The following is a 19,161-nucleotide window of genomic DNA, read 5'->3' on the forward strand; positions in this document are numbered from 1 at the left end:
GTCCACAAACATAGATGCCCTTTACAAAAGGGGCCAGAGCCGCCTCTACCTACTGAGGAGTCTACGGTCCTTTGGAGTGTGCAGGACACTGCTGAGGACTTTCTACGACACAGTGGTGGCATCTACAGTGTTTTATGCAGTGCTCTGTTGGGGATGCGGGAGCACGGAGAGGACAGGAACAGGCTGAATAAGCTGATCAGGAGGGCCAGCTCTGTTCTGGGCTGTCCTCTGGACTCTGTGGAGGAAGTGGGAGAGCGGAGGATGCTGACCAGGATGATGTCCATCATGGACAGCACCTCCCACCCCCTGCATGAGTCTGTGGAGTCCTTCCGAAGCTCATTTAGCAATAGACAGTGGCACCTTCATTGCAGGAAGGAGCGCTTCCACAGATCCTTCCTCCCATCAGCTGTCAGGCTCTTCAACAAAAAAATGGCTGAGTGTTAAGACCTACTGTATGCATGCATGTACATTTATGTGCATGTATGTATATATATGCTAAGCAACACGCTTATTTATTGATTATATTTATTCATGTATTTATTTATTAACTTACTTATTACCTATCTATTTATGTCTAAAATGCCTTTCCTATTCCTGCATCCTCACCCTCTTGCTACTGTGACAACAAAATTTCCCGAATACGGGATGAATAGTTATCCAATCCAATCCAATCCTGCCTGAAATCTGCCACCATTATCCCTGTACCTAAAAAGCCAACCATTGACAGCCTGAATGATTATAGGCCTGTTGCACTTATGAAGTGATTTGAAAAGTTGGTCGCCCGCCACATCAGGGATACAATCCCTCCCTCAGTTGACCCTTACCAGTTTGCTTATAGAGGAAATAGGTCCACTAAGGACGCCAACGCCGTAGCTCTACACGCAGCAATGAGCCACCTGGAGCACCATGGCAACTACGTGAGGATGCTTTTCATTGACTAAAGCTCAGCGTTCAACACTATAATACCGGACATTCTGGCTGACAAACTCTCCCACCTTGGATTACCCTCTTCCATCTGCTGCTGGATTAAGAACTTCTTAACCAACCGTCGACAAACTGTTAGACTTGGTCCCCACCTCTCTTCCTCCATTACACTGAGCACTGGCTCCCCTCAAGGCTGTGTACTGAGTCTGCCGACAGAGATGAGGTCAAAAACCTGTCTTCGTGGTGTTTGGTGAACAATCTCACACTCTACACCACGAAAACTAAAGAAATAATCCCGGACTTTCGCAAACGCAGCACAGATCTGGCCCCACTCCTCATAAATTGAGTATGCGTAGACAGGGTCCAGTCCTTCAAATCCCTGGGGGTCCACGTCACGGACAAGCTTTCCTGATCTACCAACAGGCAGTGGTGAAGAAGGCCCAGAAACGACTCCTTTTCCTGAGGGTACTCAGGAGGAACAACTTGGACACTAAGCTTCTGGTAACCTTCTATAGAGCCACCGTGGAGAGCATCCTGGCATACTGCATTACACGCTGGAAGCACGGCAGCAGACAAAAAGGCCATGCAGAGAGTGATCAACACCGCCCAGAAGATCATCGGCTGCTCTCTGCCCTCACTGGGTGACATTGCCAGCCCTTTCTACCTCAGAAGAGCCGGGAACATTGTCAGGGACCCATACCACCTTGGTCACAACCTGTTCCAGCTGCTGCCCTCTGGCGGACGCTACAGGTCTCACAAAGCACGGACAAATAGACTTAAGGACAGTTTTTTCCCCATAGCCATCAGGACTCTGAACTTGCGTTAGCATGACACACAATCCCTTCTGTGCAATAACTTCGGGGTGTGCAATAACAATGTGCAATATCTTAGACTGTGCAATATTTTAGAATTTATCTTAACAGGATGTGACTATATTTTTATATTATTTATTTATGTTCTTGTACTGGGAAAACACACTTTGTGGAGTAGCACCACCAATTTCGTTATACACAGCTGTGTATGATGACAATAAAGGCTTTTGATTTGATTTGAGGTTATTTGTGAAGTGTTGTGCAATGAAAAATCCACACATGATGGCAGAGAGTGTCTCCCGTAGTGAACCCTTCTTTGTGTCTGTATATGCTGACTCGGAATTGAAAGTAGTGGATGACCAATTAAATGAAGTAACTGGGTAATAATAGAGCTGGGCGACATTCCAAAAATGATCACAATAAAAAGAAAATGTCAGTCGATATCGATAATTATCACGATAAATAACATCTTTTTTGTTTCAAATGTGAGACTTCAAACTTATGTGAATAAGTAAATGAATTATTTTCCTCATTAAAATGTGAAAGTAACTCTTACCTTACTTTATAAGAAAAGAGAATATGAAATATGATTTTAAAAAGCATTTTTGTTATGCAATAAACATAAGACAACTCCCTCCTTACACAATGAAAAGTAAAGAATAAAACCTGCGGAAATTTTGAAAAGCATCTTTACTTTTAGAAATTTTATTTCAAACCAAAAGTTGCTGTGCAATATGAAATAAAATAATGAAAACATCACCATTGGCAAGCAGACTATTTTCAGCGTCACAAAAAGAACCAGTGTAAATTTACCTAACATATGGCCATTTAAAAAAAATATAATTAAAAAGTTGGATGAACTTAACTCATTTTAACCCAAGAAAACAAGTTTTAGATTTTAGGAATGATTGCAGAATATTTAAATAACTTAGGGAAACACCTTGATATCAAGTAGGAAGACTATTACAGGCTGTCCTCAAATGAGGACCGTGGGTTTAGAACATTTTCAATAAGGCTGCTCTTTGCGCACAGGTATTTACGAGGCATTCAAAAAAAAAGAAAATGCCAGGGATAATTCACATGGATCGTTTAGCGGACAGCTCGGTGTTGTTCTGCATCTCATAATCGCTTATTTTGGCCGTGTTATTGTTCTTTTGTGTTCATGCTCCGTGTTAGCCTCTATTGCTAACATGCTAAAACACGTTGCCTCATCATACTTTTTATGTCCTTAGCTTTGATCTGGAACTAGAATAGTGGCCTGTATATGAATATTGTTGTAAAAAGTGAAATGATTGCATGACTGTTTGCTTGTCTTTTTGTTGATAACTGGTTTAAGAAGTGCTTCTATTGTGAAATGATTCTTGCTATTAAAGTTTATGTGTACGTGGTTCAAGGCACATGGAGAGAGGCTTGATCATATCAAATGGTTGCATTAGACACTATTATGGCTACTGTGGCCACGATAAACACTTCCTATTGAGGGAATTGCTGACTGTTAACAACATTGTTCCTACCAAGGACATTGGACAACTAGCGAAATCCCTAGGTTGTGTGTCATACGGTTGTTGTGTTCATTGCTGTATACTATTCAAATCTTGTCACGTGCAAAGTTGGGAGTCCACAATAAATCTGTTGAAGTCCCAGACTGCTCCATTAATTTTTCTTATGTTCTTTTGGGTTTTTGTTTAATATGTCCTAAGCGTTGTCATCATGCAGTAGCTTCTCTATTTAGTTTTCATATGGATCAGTGTCTGTGATAACTGTCATCCATTACCACTTCTTTTTATATTAAGTATAAAAAAAGTTCATAAAATGTAAAAATTCAATATGAAACTCGGAAGTGGTAGACGGGATAAAAAATGGCGTCATGCAGTAGCTGCTCTATCTGCTTTTCATATGGATCCATGTCCATGATAGCAGTCATCCTTCACCACTTCTTTTTAAATTAAGTATAAAAAAAAGTTCACAAAATTTAAAAATTCACGCTGAAACTCGCAAGCGAAAGAAAGGATATAAAAATTGGCGGTAGTCTGGCCACGCTTCTTATTCACCGCCGAATTGGGTAGCACTTAGCATTGAAGAAGCGGTATTTTACCGTAGAAGAATGGTGCGCCGAATAATATAAATGCCATCTTGCCTTTTCCTCTTTTGTTGCGAGTGAATTTCCCATTGTGCACATCACCTGTGGAGAAAGACTATGCTGAGCCTATTCCAGGTATGTTTGGATTTTAAGTCACCACTGAAAATTTCTCTTAAGCATCTGGGGCCATCTAAGGCATCTAATGAGCCCAAGAAAAAAAATGAGACACCGTAGATACGGCCATGACAAGAGGCAGTCAACACACTGCTAGAGAGCCACTCAGAACCCCCCTCTCCACGTACTGATAAGCATTTCGTCGAAATGATGCAATCGGGGAGTGAGGAAGAACAAGCAGTGGACAACAACAAAGATGAGAATAAAAAACGTGGTCTTCCTTAAAGTGATCTGCAAGAAATCTTCACTAGGGCACGCAGATTTCAACAACGGAGCCAGGAGATTGATGGCAACATGGTCGGAGCCATTGAATTCGGCAATCGTCTTGACAGTGTCATGTCCTTGTACAAAAGCATATTTGTACAAGAAAAGAAACAGCGGTCACCATGTTCCTTGTACGCCGAAAACATCTTGTAGAAAGAAGTTCCTCCTGTTGGCCCTACGGCACCCCTAGAATATTCCATCGATGCCTCTCGATTCCGACAAAGAGGACCTGGACTAAAGCTTACAATAACCATTTTTGGTTATTATTCAAATCAAGCCGAGAGACACGCATACGAGGCACAGTTTAAACTGCCAGCTATTCGCTAGGTGGAAGAACATGGAAATCGAGCGGCAGCGAGGCACCTTAACATATACGAGTCCAAGGTTCGCAAGTGGAGGAAGCCGGAAAATCAGCTTAAACAAGTCAAAAAGACAACGCTGAGTTTCTGTGGGGGTAAAGCGGGGGGGGGGGGGGGGGGGGGGGCAAAGTTGGAAAAGTTTCTCAGGCACTGGATCGAAGAAGAAAGTGCAGCGGGGATAAACGTCTCTACAGTCACCATTCGACTAAGGGCAAAACAGCTTGCCGCTGAAATGAAAATTTAACATTTTCATGGAGGTCCATTCTGGCACTTTCCCTTCATGAAACGGAACCATCTATCCATCCGGGCAACTAGTATGGCAGGTAGCACAACAACTTTTGGCAGACTATAAACAAAAGATGGCAGCCTTTCGCTCTTACTACAGCAAAAAGATTGCCGACAAGCGTATCCAGCCTAGCCACATCACCAATATGGACGAGGTGCCACTCATTTTCGATATACCGATGAACCACACTGTCGACAGGTAATCAGCACGGTCATGGTACGCACAACGGACCACGAGAAGCTACCACCCATTTTTAAGAGGAATACGTTGCCGAAGGAAAACTTTCCTGCCGGTGTCATTGTCAAAGCCAACCAGAAGGGATGGATGGACGAGGACAAAATGAAAGAGTGGCTTAACGAGGTGTATGTAAGGAGATCGGATGGCCTTTTCCGCACGTCACCGTCAACGCTGATCTGCGACTCCATGCGCGCCCATCTCACGGCTGAAATGAAACGTCATGTCCGGCATATGAACTCCGAGCTTGCGGTCATTCCGTGAGGTTTGACGAAGGAACGCCAACCGCTGGACATTGCTGTAAATAGAGCATTTAAAACAAAGTTGCGAACGGCTTGGGAGCAATGGATGTCCGATGGTATACATAGTTATACAAAGACCGGCAAACAGCGTCGTGCCAGTTACGCGACAATATGTCAATAGATTATGGATGCCTGGGCTCAAGTGTCGGCCAGTACTGTTGTTCGAGCTTTCGCCAAAGCTGGCATCAAGTTCCCGGAATACCCCGGCGACAACTCTGACTCTGACAAGTGAGATATAGCATGTTGGACGGCGAATTTGTCCACTTGGCCAAACTCTTTATATACGATACAGATGATGAGTTTGACGCTTTTGTAGATGTTTAACTGCTTTAACTTCTATTAAAGTGAGTACCTTTCACTTCAATAAAGCACAATCAAACTTATTTTTTCTCATGCTGCCTAAAAAAACACACTAGCTTTCTTTTTTCCACTTTCTTTAATATAAAATATTTGGAAAGCCTTGCCTTGCATTGATTTTCTGCACTGTAGAGTTCAGAAGCAGGCGTGACAAGCTTGGGCTTTTGCAGTTGCTCCTCCAGTGTCCTGCATGAGTGAATGGAAAAGCAAAACAGAAAATAAGAACTTTTTAACTTGAAAATTGCAAAACAATTTACAATGTGAAAGGGTTATTTTGGGTGATTTCTGACTGGAACAGTAGGTGGTGATAATGTCCCAATATTTCCCATTGAGAGGCGACGAAGATACTGATGAAGCCATGGCTCGTGGCCGGTGTATGAATGTCTTCATGTGGCACCTACATGGACTCACTGTAGTCAATGCATAACAAAAGTCAAATCAACCCAACTATTGAATCTCATTGGAGATAGCGATTTAGACCAGATAAGAAACATTCAGCAAATTTATGAAATTTATGTTGCAGCGGTGATGCAGCAGGGAGAAAAACACGTGTGGATGAGACGTGGGAGTACTGCACTATTGGAGGTTTCATGCTCTTTTGTGTCTCTGTGTGGATGCAGATTTCCCCAAACAAAACAATAGTGTACATGGTTAAAGTAAATACAGACGCTCCCCTACTTACGAACGCAATTGGTTCCGAGCGATTGTTCATAAGTTGAATTTGTTTGTAAGTTGATTCAGTGCTATATTTTGTATTATAATTTATGTTTAAGGCCGATATAAGTATATTGAAGGTTTATATAAGTGCATTTGTATGTTTAAGGCTTGTATAAGTAACACGCATTGGTTTGTACTGAAAAAAAAACATTTAATAAAATGGAGAGAATATGTACAGTACTGTAGAGAGAGAGAGAGATTTATGTATTAGAAACTGGCCAAAAGAAGCGACCTAATGACGATTGCACAGTTTTCTTCTTTTTTTCATCATAAATGATGCGGTAGCACTGTATGGCATCATTCAATTGATTTGCAAACTTTGTGCAACGTTCAATATTTGGGTCCTGCTGCTCGATCTTTCTGTTTATAAATGGTACTGACGGTCGAACGATTCAAGTTGTACATATATGTGCAACGCTCACCACTCTCACGCGCATCAAGCTTCGTTATTATTGCCACTCGTTTCAAATGAAATGGCTTGCCTCTTCCTTGCAACTCCCTCAATAGAAGCCTTTTGAGGGCGGCGCACACGGATGCAGCGGCTTTTGGCTCTCCAGTTTGGTGTATTCTTTTCTCAATCCTATCGTTATTTACCAACATCTGCGAGGCAAACTTTTCCTACAGTCGCCACGACTTAATTGCTATCGGAAGGAGATGCGATATATCCGATGTCACAACGAACTACCAACGAACCTACGATATCCCCGAGGACATCTCGAGACCTCCGGGACCTCCGTGGATAGTCAGCCCACTCAAAGCACGACGAAGGAGGCGAAGGCGGCGGAGAGAAAGGAAGCAAAAGCGCGGTTGTCGGGCGGGCCTTGCTGTTAAGCTAAGTCAACAACCACACCGAGCACCGCTCCCGAGTATCTTTTTGACCAACGCCAGATCCATCACCCACAAAATGGACGAGTTGGAACTTCGAATTGCCACCAACAGCTTTGTTAAGAACTGCAACATTATCCTCATCACGGAAACGTGGCTACACCAGCAAATCCCGGACGCTGCGGTTTCGCTAGCTAGCCGAACGCTTTTTCGGAACGATCGTTCAAAGGAACTAACAGGCAAAAGCAGAGGAGGAGGACTTTGCTTGTTCATAGATAATGAATGGTGTGGTGACAGTAGGATTATTGACACTCACTGTTCTCCGGACTTAGAGCTATTGGCAGTACGGTGTAGGCCCTTCTACCTACCGAGAGAGCTAGCCGTCGTCATAGTAACGGCGGTTTAGATTCCTCCTGATGCTAACGTCAACACGGCATTAAACCTCCTGCTAATGGCTGTAAACAAACAACAGCTTGACCATCCCGATGGAGTCTGTATTGTTGCTGGTGACTTCAACAGAGCATGTTTAAAGACTGTTCTACCTAAGTTTATCCAATACGTAAAATGTCACACGAGGGGAGACAAAACTCTTGACCATGTTTATTCTAACATTAAACATGCTTACAAAGCCACTTCCCTCCCTCACCTAGCTGGATCAGATCACCTCTGTCTAGCCCTCACCCCAGCATACACTCCATTCCGGAGGCAAACAAGACCACAAATAAAGACAATTAAAACTTGGCCCGAGGATGCCCTTTCTCAGCTGCAGGACTGTTTTTTCCGCACCAAGTGGGAACTCTTTGAACACGACAACCTCCAGGACTATACGGACGCTGTACTCTCCTATATCAAAAACTGCATGGACAATGTCACTAGGAATAAACAAATACGGGTTTTTCCAAATCAAAAACCCTGGATGACCAAGGAGACTCAGGCACTCATCAAATGCCGTAACACCGCTTTCAGATCAGGGGACAAGATGAAATATAGAGCTGCCAGAGCTGATCTGAAAAGAGGCATTAAAAAGGCCAAGGCAGAATATACTAAGAAAATTGAGGAGCACTTCACAGACAATAACCCAAAGAAGATGTGGCAGGGAATACGACATATTACCAACTACAATAACAATAATATGTCTGTTAACGCAGATGCCTCACTAGCGGAGGAACTGAACCGTTTCTTTGCCCGCTTTGAGACTGACAAATCAGACCCAGTCTCAACACCCCCGCCACTATCCTGCAGCAATACACTGAAGTTCCAGGAAGAGGAAGTGAGACTGGAAATGCGGTCTGTGAATACCAGGAAGGCTGCTGGACCTGATGGAGTACCTGGGAAGGTGCTCAAAGCCTGTGCTGACCAGCTGGCTGGAGTCTTTACAAAAATCTTCAATTGTTCCCTGCAACAAGCCATCATTCCATCCTGCCTGAAATCTGCCACCATTATTCCTGTCCCCAAAAAGCCAACTATCGACAGCATGAATGATTATAGGCCTGTTGCTCTCACACCTGTGATCATGAAGTGCTTTGAAAAGTTGATAGCCCGCCATATCAGGAATACAATCTCTCCCTCAGTTGACCCTCACCAGTTTGCTTATAGAGCTAACAGGTCCACTGAGGATGCTATCACCATTGCTCTACATACAGCATTGAGACACCTGGAACACCATGGGAATTACGTGAGGATGCTTTTCATTGACTATAGCTCAGCCTTCAACACCATGAAATCGGACATTCTGACTAACAAACTCTCCCACCTCGGACTATCCTCCTCCATCTGCTGTTGGATAAAGAACTTCCTAACCAACCGACCACAAACTGTTAGACGTGGTTCCCACCTTTCTTCCTCCATTACACTGAGCACTGGCTCCCCTCAAGGCTGTGTACTGAGTCCTCTTCTGTACTCCCTGTACACTTATGACTGTACACCAACCCACCAGTCCAACTACATCATCAAATTTGCTGATGACACCACTGTGGTCGGACTCATCTCAGAAGGGGATGAGGCGGCCTATAGAGACGAGGTCAACAAACTGTCTTCGTGGTGCTCGATGAACAACCTCACACTGAACAACACAAAAACTAAAGAAATAATCCTGGACTTCCGCAAACAGAGCACAGATCTGGCCCCACTCCTCATAAATGGAGTTCGTGTAGACAGGGTCCAGTCCTTTAAATTCCTGGGGGTCCACGTCACGGACAAGCTCTCCTGGTCCACAAACACCACGGCAGTAGTGAAGAAGGCCCAGAAAAGACTCCATTTCCTGAGGGTACTCAGGAGGAATAACTTGGACACTAAGCTTCTGGTAACCTTCTATAAAGTCACTGTGGAGAGCATCCTGGCATACGGCATCACAGTGTGGTACGCTGGAAGCACGGCAGCAGACAAAAAGGCCATGCAGAGAGTGATCAACACTGCCCAGAGGATGGTCGGCTGCTCTCTGCCCTCACTGGAAGATATTGCCAGCCCTCGTTACCTCAGCAGAGCTCGGAACATTGTTGGGGACCCGGACCACCCTGGTCACGACCTGTTCCAGCTGCTTCCCTCTGGCAGGCGCTACCGGTCTCACAAGGCACGGACAAAGAGGCTTAAGGACAGTTTCTTCCCCACAGCCATCAGGACTCTAAACTGCAGCAGCACGACACACAATCCCCTCTGTGTAACAACTTCGGGGTGAGGATAGATGAAGGACGTTGGGCGGCGATCTGCCTCCTGCTGGCTGACTAGGTAAGTAAGGAAGACAGTGGGAGGTAAGTGATCCATTTTATTCTTTGTTGGCATCGGTGAGGCAATCCTTCGCAGTCGCCGGGAGCTGGTTGCGCTCGGGAGGTGATGCGATGTATCCATCACGGCAGAATGCCAGCAAGTCTGAACCCTTGCCTGAGAAAAGTGCACTTCGTGGAGAAGCACCTTCAATTTCGTCATACGCAGCTGGGTATGATGACAATTAGGTTTTTGTCTAGTCAATGATGACGACAAGCCTAAGTCTGATTTTATTTTTTATTTATTTATTTTTAGCTTTTTACCAACCATATTCAATATTGGATGCATGAGATATTTAATGATACAAATGAAAAAGGTTCTTTGCACACTGGAGATACATTCACGCACTTCCGCATTGCAACGAAGAAGGTAGATGCTGGGTGAGCTGAGCTCTCACAGCGCCAGGCGTCGGTATTAGCGGCGGAAAGAAGTACTACTCCGAAAAAGGCGCGAAATACAAAATTGGACTTGCGAACATTTTTGGACTTAAACGCAATTTGCAGACATATTCGTATGTACCGTTGTTCGTAAGTTGAATGTTCGTAAGTAGGGAAGCGTCTGTAAATAACATTTTAGAAACAGGTGACGGCAACCTCTAGGAGGATTATAACAGTGTTCAGCGGCCCTGTACATTATAGGAAGGACGTGTGACATCAAACCGTGACCAATTTCAAAACTTATAGCTGGTTATCATAATTGAAAAAGATATGTGACTTTGGATGTATGTAAATGTTAGCTACAGTGATAAAAACATTAATTTATTGAGAAATTTCTCATCTATCATGTCATTTTCTGAACCGCTTTATCCTCATTAGGGTTGCGGGGGCGCTGCAGCCTATCCCAGCTCTCTTCTTCTTTTTCACCTCAGGCGCCTGAGGATTACCCTCAACAGCGCTAGAGCTGCCACTGGAACACGGATTAGTTCATCCAGGTAGTTGCCCAGAATGCGATGGTAGCAAAAGGCGGGGTTGGGAGAGGGGGTGAGAGCGATCTTCACGTTGGATGATGGCGCGTCTTGTAGCTGCGTCCGGGTAGGTATGGGTTTGGTCATCTGACGAGCCAAGTTTAGGTAGCGCATCGGCCAGGTCGTTACCACATACGTGGCAGTGGCCCGCGATCCACAGTAGCTGGGGTTTCCCATAGCTTGGACCAGCGATTTGCAGTCACTGAGGATGATTGATGTCTGCCAGTCTGCCGTTTCCCTCAGCCAGGAGAGTGCCTCGGTCAATGCCACTTTTTCAGAGTGGTAGGAGCTGCTGCGGGCGCCAGTGGAACCATGCCATTGGTGGATGATTGGAGTCTCCTTGCTAACAACGAAACCTGCACCACCGTCCGCAGTGCCTTCTTTGGTTGATCCATCCATGAAGATCTGTAGGTCCGGTTCACCCACGCTTCTGATGAGCTCTTCGGCCTTATCTCTTTGGATGACGGTCGGCATGTGTTTAGAGACTGCAGTAAAGGCGGTTTGGATAGGGGGGTAATAGCCAGGGTGGGCAGGGGTGGGAAGAGTATGTACAAGGGGTATGGAGTTCAAGGGCGGTAAGACGAGGAAGGGTCGAAGATCGCCAGTCTGACTTCTTTTGTAACCGCATTTTGATGTTTTCATGGAGAAGGCGGTGTCAGGGATCAGAAGGAGGCAGATGGTTCCAGGCATAAGCTTTAAGAAGTGCTTGTAGATTGAGGCGGGATGAGAGGGGTGTAAGATGCGCCTCATGTAGGACTGCTTCGGTGGGGGTAGACCTGAGGTGGTGGGTTATGGCGCGGGCTGCTTCCAGTTGGGCAGTTTTGAGGGATTTGAGATGAGTTTTGGTTGCCAACCCCAAGATATGCCACTGAGTTTGTGGAGGAGATTTGTTCTTTTGGACATGGTTTGGCGGACCTTTTTCGCCTGCTCCGCAAACGTGAGTTGTCGGTCGAAGGATACACCAAGGAAAGTGGGGGTGGGGTTATGCTTGAGGGCGGCGCCATTTATTGAGATCTTTGGTTGCCATTTGGCCTCAGCTGAGTCCAGGCTGAAAAATGACGCCTCACACTTTGTGGTGTTAAGGTTTAGGTGTGCTTCGGAACTCCACCTCCAGACTTTTTCAACCTCCGTTTGAAGTCTGCTTTCCACCTCCTCTTTGTTCCTACCCCGACAAGTAAGAGGCAGATCGTCTGCATAGGCGCTGACCAGGGTGGAATCGTTGAACTTGTCGAGGAGGTCATTAATATAGATAATGAATAGGAGGGGCGACAGGACCGAGCCTTGGGGGAGCCCTTCTTTGAAGGTTCTGCTCCTGCCGGAGGTATTGTTGATCTTGACCCTGGCTGTGCGATTTATGAGCCAGTTGGCGAGCCAGTTGGCGATCCATCTGATGAAGCGATAGGGGACCCCCAGGTCTGCCATTTTTTGTAAGAGACCTTTTCTCCATACCTGGTCGAATGCTTTGCTGAAGTCGAAGAAAGTTACAAGAGTGCGTTGTCGTTGAGTCGACTGGAAGCCGTCAGAGATAAACTGCGACAGTCGCAGGGCCTGGTCCGTCGTACTTCCCTTTCAAAAACCGGCTTGCCAATGGCTGAGAAGCTGTTTATCTTCCAACCACCAGGCGAGACGGTTCACGATGAGCCTTTCCATCGTTTTGCTAAACGTAGAGGTGAGGGCGATGGGTCTGTAGTTCCCAACGTCCTTTGGTGACTTCCCTTTTTTGAGGAAAGGGATGATGGTGGCCACTCGCCAAGCTTGTGGACACCAGCCCTCTAGCCAGCTGGTGTTGACGATATGGAGTAGTTTGGGGAGGATGTTTGCCGGGGGATTTTTCAGAAGGTCCAGTAATATGTAGTCGGGTCCAGCTGCCTTACCCGCTTTAAGTTGGGGCAGCGCTGTCTGCAGTTCAGTATCGGTGAACGGGAGCTCGAGGACTTGTCGCGCTGAGCCAAGTAGGCTGCGGGTAGCTGTACGTAGAGAACGCACTGCTCGTCTGCTCTGCTTGTCTCTTGCGTCCGTTGACCGAGGCATATTCCCTGATAAATGCTGTTGCCTTGGCTCGGTCACTCACGTACTCCTTGTTCTTGTAGACCAAGGCCTCGCCAGATTGTTGCGTTTTGGTGCCTGAGAGGGATTTTACTAGGGCCCAGGCTTGTCCCGTAGATCGTTAGGTCGGGGGCACTCATGCCTGCTCCTTGTTGCTATCTGGCAGTCCGTGTCCACACACCGTCATTAAGGATTGATGTATTGCGTTACCCCTGGGATGTGTCTTGGCAAGAATATCCCAGGTCGGGTGGGTCATGTTGAAATCCCCGCAGATCAGGCCATGCTTCGTGGGGAGCCGGTTTAACCAGGAGAAGTCTTGGGGGGCTGGACAATAATCCGATGTCGCCAGGGGGATGTAGGCGTTGACCAGTGAGAGGTGCCGCCTGTGGGCGATTGGAATGTGGATATGCTGGAGTTCGAGGGGACCTGATGGGGATGCTGGAAGGATGGAGTAGGGGATGCCGCATCTCAGGTAGACAAGGAGACCCCCGCCTCGTCGTTGTTTTGTGCCTGAGCCCTCACGGTCTTGGCGAATCACGTTATAACCGTCGAGCTGAGGCGTCGGGTCTTTGAGTCCCAGTTTTGTTTCCTGGAGGAGGAGGATGTCAATTCTTAGACGTGCCGTCACCTCTTTCATTTCGGTAGTCTTGGTTGCCAGGTAGTCACAGTTCCATTGAAGGATGGTGAGGCCGGCTTTCCGTGCCTCCGGTAGATCGGCAATCCTCTCTGTGGGTTGTTCAGAGTGAGAGGGTTTCAGGTTCAGGCAGCTCTGGCAGCACCAGTTGTTGTTCCTGCAATGTATGGTCAAAGCGTGTCTGGTTTCAGGAGCGCATTTGAGGTGGAATCCACGTTTGCAGGATCTACATGTCAGGGGAGAGCGCGAAACGATTAATTTGTTATTGCAGGTCGGGCAGTTTGCGTTTATAGGTTGGTGTTTTGTTATGGTGGCTGTTTGGTGTGTGGAGGATTGTTGTGTCAGGGGTGGTGAACAGATCGGGCATAGCCAGTTTGCGTTAGTTTGGGAGCGAGATAGTCCAGAGCAAGAGCAGTGGGATTTGTTGGGGCAGTTAGAGAAGGGGATGGGGGAGATGGTAGGGGAAAAGGAGATTTAGCAGACATAGCATTTTTCTTTCGGTCCCACGTAGGCAGATTGACGGCACGACGGCATTTCCGGAACAGGATCCGCAGAGAAAGCCTTGATGACTCTTTATCTGGGTTCGGGTCAGGCCGCTACAGGTCCTGTGGAAATTTTGTCGGCAAGCGTTGCAGACCAGTGGGGTGAAGTCACGACGGATCGTCTTAGAGCATCCCGGGCAGGTAGGTCCCGGGTTCTCCTCGACGTCGCCTGGCCTTAGGAGGAGTAACCAGAGGTGTGGGGCAGAGCGGACATCTCCGGCTGGATGAAAAACGTAGGGCGCCACGTTCCTGGGTGGCAGCTCTGGGTGGTTGTGTTGGATTCGCAGGCCGCGGCGGGCGGCCACTCGGGAGACACCTCGTGAAGGTTCCAACTGTTGTCCCCATCAGCTGTCTCCGGGCCAGAGGGGGGAGACACCCTGAATCGGTGGCCAGCTGATTGCAGGGCACAAGGAGACGGACAAACATTCACACTCATACCGATGGCCAATTTAGAGTGTCCAATCACCCTACTATGCATGTTTTTGGAAAGTGGGTGGAAACCGGAGTACCCGGAGGAAACCCACGGAGCCCCGGGGAGAACATGCAAACTCCACACAGATGACCTGGATTTGAACCCAGGAGCCCAGAGCTGTGAGGCCGACGCACGAACCACTCTCTCCACTGGGCCGCTCTAATAAATGTCTTAATTATTAAATTATTATTTCAATTTATTCATAAAAAGTTGGAAAATAAGGGGTTTTAAGTGGGTGTATGAGGGTGGTATTTTTGGAATATGATTCTCGTCAATTGAACTATAGTTTAAGCTATAGGTGTAGAAAATTCAAGGCACATTCAGAAAGCGGCCTCCTTACGTCAAAGGGCCCTTAAAACATTTTCTGTCAAGGACAGTGACTATTGTAAAGAACTCTCGATCTTCCTACCAAGGACATTGGCTATCGTTATCAACCCGAGATGTTCCGACCGAGGACATTGGCTATCGTTATCAACCCGAGATGTTCCGACCGAGGACATTGGACAACATCAGCTGTTACTACATTTTGTGTCAGATGGTTTGTATGTACACCATCTAAATATTGTCACAAGTGAAGTTAAAAAACCTAGAATACTGTCAACCTTCAACACTTTGCGGCTTCAGTACATCACATTTGTTTATATTAACTATTTAAATAAAAAATGTTCACAGATTTTCAATATGGTTTAAAGTTTGAAAAAGTAACCCTGAGATTGATGCTAACATTGAATTGTAAGTAAGAAGTACCATGAGATTTAAAGCTTCACCATAAGGTGCACACACAATAAGTACTAGTCAACATAAATAGTCACATAAATAACTAGTCGTATAAATAAGTAGTCAGTTACAAAAGTGACTAAAGTGGTTAGCAGCCTATGAAGTTTTAGTGCAAGATAAGAAGTCCTCCTATTTGCAGAACTAGAGTTGAGTATGGTGACGGCTCTTGGGAAGAAACTGTCCTTGAGTCTGTTTGTTTTGGCTCTAATGGTCCTGTAGCGGCTGCCAGAGAGCAGCAGGTCTAAAAGGTGGAAGATGGTATGTGAATGATCTTTTAGGATCCTCTTTGCCCTTCCTAGGCACCAGGATTTGTAGAGGGTGGACAGGGGAAGTAAGGGGCAGTTGATGATCTTTTGGGCTGTGTTGATCAATTACGCTCTGCAGTATTTTTCTTTCTGCTTCTGTGCAGCTTGAGTGCCAAATTGACACAGCGTAGGTCAGCATGCTCTCAATGGCTGACTGGTAGAAGGTCAACAGCATGTTGGTGTTTAGTTGCTTCTTCCTGAGTACTCTTAGGAAATGGAGCCTCTGCTGCGCCTTCTTGACGAGTGCTGTGGTGTTTGCTGCCCAAGTGAGTTCAGTAGAGATATGGACCCCTAGGAATTTTAAAGTCTCCACTCGATCCACATATTTGCCTTTGATATACATGGGGCCAGCAGCAGCCTTCTTCCATCAGATGTACAGGATGAGTTCCCTAGTTTTGAAAATGTTCAGCACCAAGTTGTTGAGAGCGCACCACTCGCTGTAAGTCTTCTCATTCCTCTCTGTGATCATCCCCACCACTGTTACAGTGGGGCAAATAAGTATTTAGTCACCACCAATTGTGCAGTTATCCCACTTGAAAAGATTAGAGAGGCCTGTAATTGTCAACATGGGTATACCTCAACCATGATTAATGCAAAAATATAAAAAATAAAAACGGAAAAAATCCAACGCTCTGCCCAGTGTTCGTAGAGATCTTTGCACAAGGAGATGCGGTGAGATAGACAGTGCGGTGAAATCATAAAACAGCCTCTCGCGGACTAGCGAACTGGCTGTCTCAAATGCTCATATCTCAAATTTTGTCTCGTATCTCAAGGTAAATATTTGCTCGGAATTTTACTCGTATCTCAAATTCAGAAAACTTGATTCAGGTCTTGAGGTCGGATCAGAATTGCAAAAATATGTAGGTCGTTGCATCCCTATTCTAAACACCAATGTACAGAACACACTCACCGATGGCTAAGATCCATTTCCAGTAAAGCTGATAAAGCTGATGTTCCTTTTTTGCCTTGCGGGGGGACCATTGGTTCAGAGGAAAATGACAGAAGAGAATTCATTGCCTTGATTGGGGTACCTTTCTGCAAATGTAAAAAAGACACAAAGTAAATATTAGTTAATACGGCTAGGCATATATGTGTGTGTGTGTGTGTGTGTGTGTGTGCATGCGCGCATGGGTGCGTGTGTGCATGCCTCATTTTCGGAATATTTTGAAGGGAATACAAAAGCAAACAACCCTCGATAGGTTGCATCTGAAACAAGTGTTGGAGTTATTTTGGGTACTATTCTATATGTGCGTACAACGAAGAATATTAATCATTATATGTATGTGTGGAATATTAATAATTATATGTATATGTGAAATATTCATCATTACAGTGGTACCTCGTGGTACGACATGCTTGTGGTACGACGAAAATTTCAATCGAATAATTCGCTCGCGATACGATTAAAATTTCGAGATGTGACAAAGCCAGGTGGCCATGACATGAGAGGCTGTTTATCATTGTAGCGCACTGTCTTTTTTGCCGCATCTCTTTCGTGTATAAATACTATATCTACGAGGACTGAACGATTTATTCAGACGAGTTTCGACCAGGAAATGCACAACGCGCATACGCGGGCAAAAAGAGGGCTTTCTGGGTAATGAAGTATACTCGTGCACACAACACCCATAGGCAATGGATTGGATTGGATAACTTTATTCATCCCGTATTCGGGAAATTTCGTAGTCTCAATGGCAAGAGGGTGAGGATGCAGGAATAGGAAAGGCATTTTAGACATAAATAGATAGGTAATAAGTAAGTTAATAAATAAATACATGAATAAATATATAAATAAATAAGCGTGTTGCTTAGCACATATATACATACATACACATAAATATACACACATGCATACGGTAGGTTTTAACACTCAGCCATTTTTTTGTTAAAGAGCCTGACAGCTGATGGGAGGAAGAATCTGCGGAAGCGCTCCTTCCTGCAATGAGGGTGCCGCAGTCTATTGCTAAAGGAGCTTCGGAGGGACTCCACAGACCCATGCAGGGGGTGGGAGGTGCTGTCCATGATGGACATCATCCTGGTCAGCATTCTCCGCTCTCCCACTTCCACCACGACAGCCCAGAACAGAGCTGGCCCTCCTGACCAGCTTATTCAGCCTGTTCCTGTCCCTCTCCGTGTTCCCGCATCCCCAACAGAGCACAGCATAAAACACTGTAGATGCCACTATAGTGTCGTAGAAAGTCCTCAGCAGTGTCCTGCACACTCCAAAGGACCGTAGACTCCTCAGTAGGTAGAGGCGGCTCTGGCCCCTTTTGTGGCATCTATGTTTGTGGACCAGTCTAGTTTGTTGTTGAGGTGAACACCCAGGTACTTAAAATTCTCCACGATTTCAATGTCTGTACCCTGGATGTTCACCTGAGTGGCACCCTTTCTCAGAATAAAACTTCATTACCCACAATCAATACGTGGGTAAACTCAGCAATTGCATTTCCTGTTATTCTTTCTAAGGATAGAAGCTCCCGCGATCGTTTTTTCAAGACTATTTCTCGTTGGCAAGTGGTCGTGCGTTATCCTATTGTGAGGACATTTGTGTGCATCATTTTCGGAATATTTTGAAGGAAATACAACATGAAACAGTCCATCGATAGCGAACGTGAGGGTGGAAGTGTGGCAAACCGCTAACCCGGAAAACGAAGGTAACAAAAGATTAAGACAAAACTAGAATTCAGATTTTTTTAAAGTTCTATTAAACGTATGTTTGAGTGTGTCTGTATATATTAATCCAAGTTAATTTAAATTTGTTTGTTCGTTTACGAGTGCCGTGGATAAAGTCCCCCCGAACAGCCCCCCTCCGCCTCTGTGTGTGTCGTTGTCTCTCCCCTCCGCGACATGCGTCTAATTTTACATCTATTAAACATTTTATTACTATTAAATCACTCGTTTTTTATTACTTTGTCAATATATGGCAAATAAGAAGAAATAAAAAAAATCCCAATCCAATATCCTGTTTTTGGTGTTTTTTCCAAGGGTTGGAACTAATTAATTTGTTTTCAATTAATTTCAAAGGGAAACGTTCACTCGAATTACGAAAAGCTCGACATACGATCCGAGTCTTGGAACGGATTACAATCGTATGTCGAGGTACCACTGTATATGTACATGTGACAAACGCTTACTTTAATTGTGACCGAAACAAACTTGAAGGTCACTCCCCACTGCAGCTGGCTCCGAGGACTGTTGATTGTTTGACTTGGATTAAACCTCGACTCCTCACCCAGTCCCTGGGCTCTCACATGCCTCTGAGGACTGGGTGAGGAGTCGAGGTTTAATCCACGTCAAACAATCAACAGTCCTCGGAGCCAGCTGCAG

General features: G+C 45.5%; 1 protein-coding gene across 6 annotated transcripts in view; it reads right to left on the reverse strand.

The window, feature by feature from the left end:
• depdc5 (DEP domain containing 5, GATOR1 subcomplex subunit) overlaps nt 1-19,161 on the reverse strand; it is a 210,389-nt gene that overhangs the window by 73,320 nt on the left and 117,908 nt on the right. For all 6 annotated transcript variants that reach the window (XM_077615705.1, XM_077615704.1, XM_077615703.1 and 3 more), the window contains 2 exons: nt 16,745-16,869; nt 5,900-5,978 (listed from right to left, as the gene is read on the reverse strand). In XM_077615705.1, coding sequence (XP_077471831.1) covers nt 5,900-5,978; nt 16,745-16,869 — 204 coding nt within the window. The remainder of the gene's footprint in view (nt 1-5,899; nt 5,979-16,744; nt 16,870-19,161) is intronic.

Source organism: Stigmatopora argus, chromosome 12 (assembly GCF_051989625.1).
Source record: "Stigmatopora argus isolate UIUO_Sarg chromosome 12, RoL_Sarg_1.0, whole genome shotgun sequence".
Taxonomy (NCBI): domain Eukaryota; kingdom Metazoa; phylum Chordata; class Actinopteri; order Syngnathiformes; family Syngnathidae; genus Stigmatopora; species Stigmatopora argus.